Source organism: Lipotes vexillifer, unplaced genomic scaffold (genome assembly GCF_000442215.2).
Source record: "Lipotes vexillifer unplaced genomic scaffold, Lipotes_vexillifer_v1.1 scaffold149, whole genome shotgun sequence".
In the NCBI taxonomy this organism is placed as follows: Eukaryota; Metazoa; Chordata; class Mammalia; order Artiodactyla; family Lipotidae; genus Lipotes; species Lipotes vexillifer.
Window position 1 is genome coordinate 1721660 of NW_006779962.1, and position 1947 is coordinate 1723606.

General features: G+C 52.9%; 1 protein-coding gene across 2 annotated transcripts in view; it reads right to left on the reverse strand.

Moving 5' to 3' along the window:
• The window catches only part of GTF3C5 (general transcription factor IIIC subunit 5), a 15056-nt gene extending 13602 nt beyond the window's left edge, over positions 1–1454 (reverse strand). For both annotated transcript variants that reach the window (XM_007453098.1, XM_007453099.1), the window contains exon 1: positions 1308–1454. In XM_007453098.1, coding sequence (XP_007453160.1) covers positions 1308–1454 — 147 coding nt within the window. The remainder of the gene's footprint in view (positions 1–1307) is intronic.
• Positions 1455–1947: the final 493 nt, after the last annotated feature.

The window sequence follows — 1947 nt, forward strand, 5'->3', positions numbered from 1 at the left end:
AGGGAAAGAAGGTTAAAAAGAGCCCCTATTGTCAGGAAACAGGTCTCTGAGACTGCTGTGCTGGGAATGACCCCAGATGCGGGGCTGGCACAGAGGAGGTGCACAAGAAACAGGAATGGAATGAATGAATGACCAGTCTCTTCCCAAAGGGGTCACACTGTAACTGTGTCCAAACATCCCTGGCGTTAGCAGGAGTAAGGGTCCTGGTCAATGCCGCCGTAAAGTAAGTCAAGATAAAAGAAGAAAACCTGACTGACTGGGCCTCTACTGGCCTCCTGTGCTTAATGACAGGTTCGAGGCTTTTCAGTATTCATAAAGGATGAGGAAGCAGAATTAAGAGTTCAGACTTCAGAGGGAGATGTGCATGCGTTCAAATTTCCACTGTACCATGTAGGAGCTTGTTTGACCCAACCTTTCTTCCTGTGTCTTTATCAGAAAAATGGGAATAATAATGGTAACTAACTCACTAGATTGTCGTGAAGATTCAATCATGCATTTGATAAGTATTTTAGAAGCAGGCAGAGTTATGGATATTAGGACCACGGGAGGTCCCGTTCTCATACAGTTTACAGCCTCAGAGCCAAAGGTCCAAGACAGACAATAAACACATTAAAACATAATTTCAGATTGGAATTAGAGGTTAGCTGCTAGCAGCCACTTTGGTAAGGGCAGTCAAGGAAGGACTCTCTAAAGAAGAGACACTTCAAGATCTGGTGCATGTAAGTCACTTACATAGAGCTTTGCACAAGGTAAGAATTCATCCCAGCTCCACTGCTTGCTGGGTGAACTTGAACAAGCTGATTCGGTTTCCTTGTAAAATGGGGACAATGACAGTTCCTACCTGGCAGTGTTCTAATGCGAATTGAATGTAAGTAAAGCACCTAGAAATGTAGCTGGTACAGAATAAATTGTTAGCTATTACTACTTTTAACACTAATAACGTAATCCTTCCTCCCCCTCTCATTGTAGGTCAACGGTTCTTAATCTCCCCATACCTCAGCTTTCTGCTCTGTGAAATGAAGATGTGGCAGCCCAGCACATCCTGGGGAGCGGGGGGGTCGGTGCAACTGAGCTCCGTTCATGGCAGTAGTGATGGGATGGAATGGACACCCTCTCCCCTCTGATCCCAGGGAAAAACTGTCCACGCCCGACGGTCTTGAAGCAAATCCCCGCCCACTGGCCGCTCCAGAGCCGACCTCGAGCTCCGTTGCCAAGGAAACCTCACATCCCTGGATAGTCCCGCCCCTCGGCCGTAGTCAAACGACTCAGACCTCCCCTCTGGTCCCCGGAGACTCCCCGCTCCTCACCCGGGAGACGCCTTCCTCGCCGCCCAGGGTCTGCAGCATCTTGGACACGTCGCGCACCACGCCCGGGTACTCCACACACACCATGTGCCGCTCGCGCCGCAGCTCCACGGGGACGGCGACCCCCGGACCCCAGTCTGCCGCCGCCATTCTGCCAGTCTCGTCGGGCCCGCCGCGGGCCGTCCCTCCCCGAGCTCCTAGAGGCCTAGCCTGAACTGTTCCGCTAAGGAATCGTTCCGGGCTTCCTCCCCGCTCGCGTTTGTCTAAATCCCTGAGTTCCGCGAGGCTCGAAGGCCTCTGGGAGCACACCCCCAAGGTGAGGCCCCGAGGCTCGGGGTAAACGACAGCCCGTCCCTCAACTTCGTGTTTAAAATGAGGAGGGTTGGAACTCGAGGGGCAGGGTAGGGACCTGTCTCTTCCACCAACCCGCGAGGGACCTGGAGGCTTGTAAGACACACCCACTCTTTTAGCCAATGAGAACCCGAGGGTCACGCCGAACTTTTTAGCCAATGAAGAGTCAGAAGGAAGCGAAGTTTCAGCCCCCTCCTTCCGCCTGCATAGGTTTTTAGCCAATAATGAACCAGGGCTAGGCCGGGTCTCCTCCCCTTCCTCGGATCCCACCCAATGACAGCTCGAGGGCGGG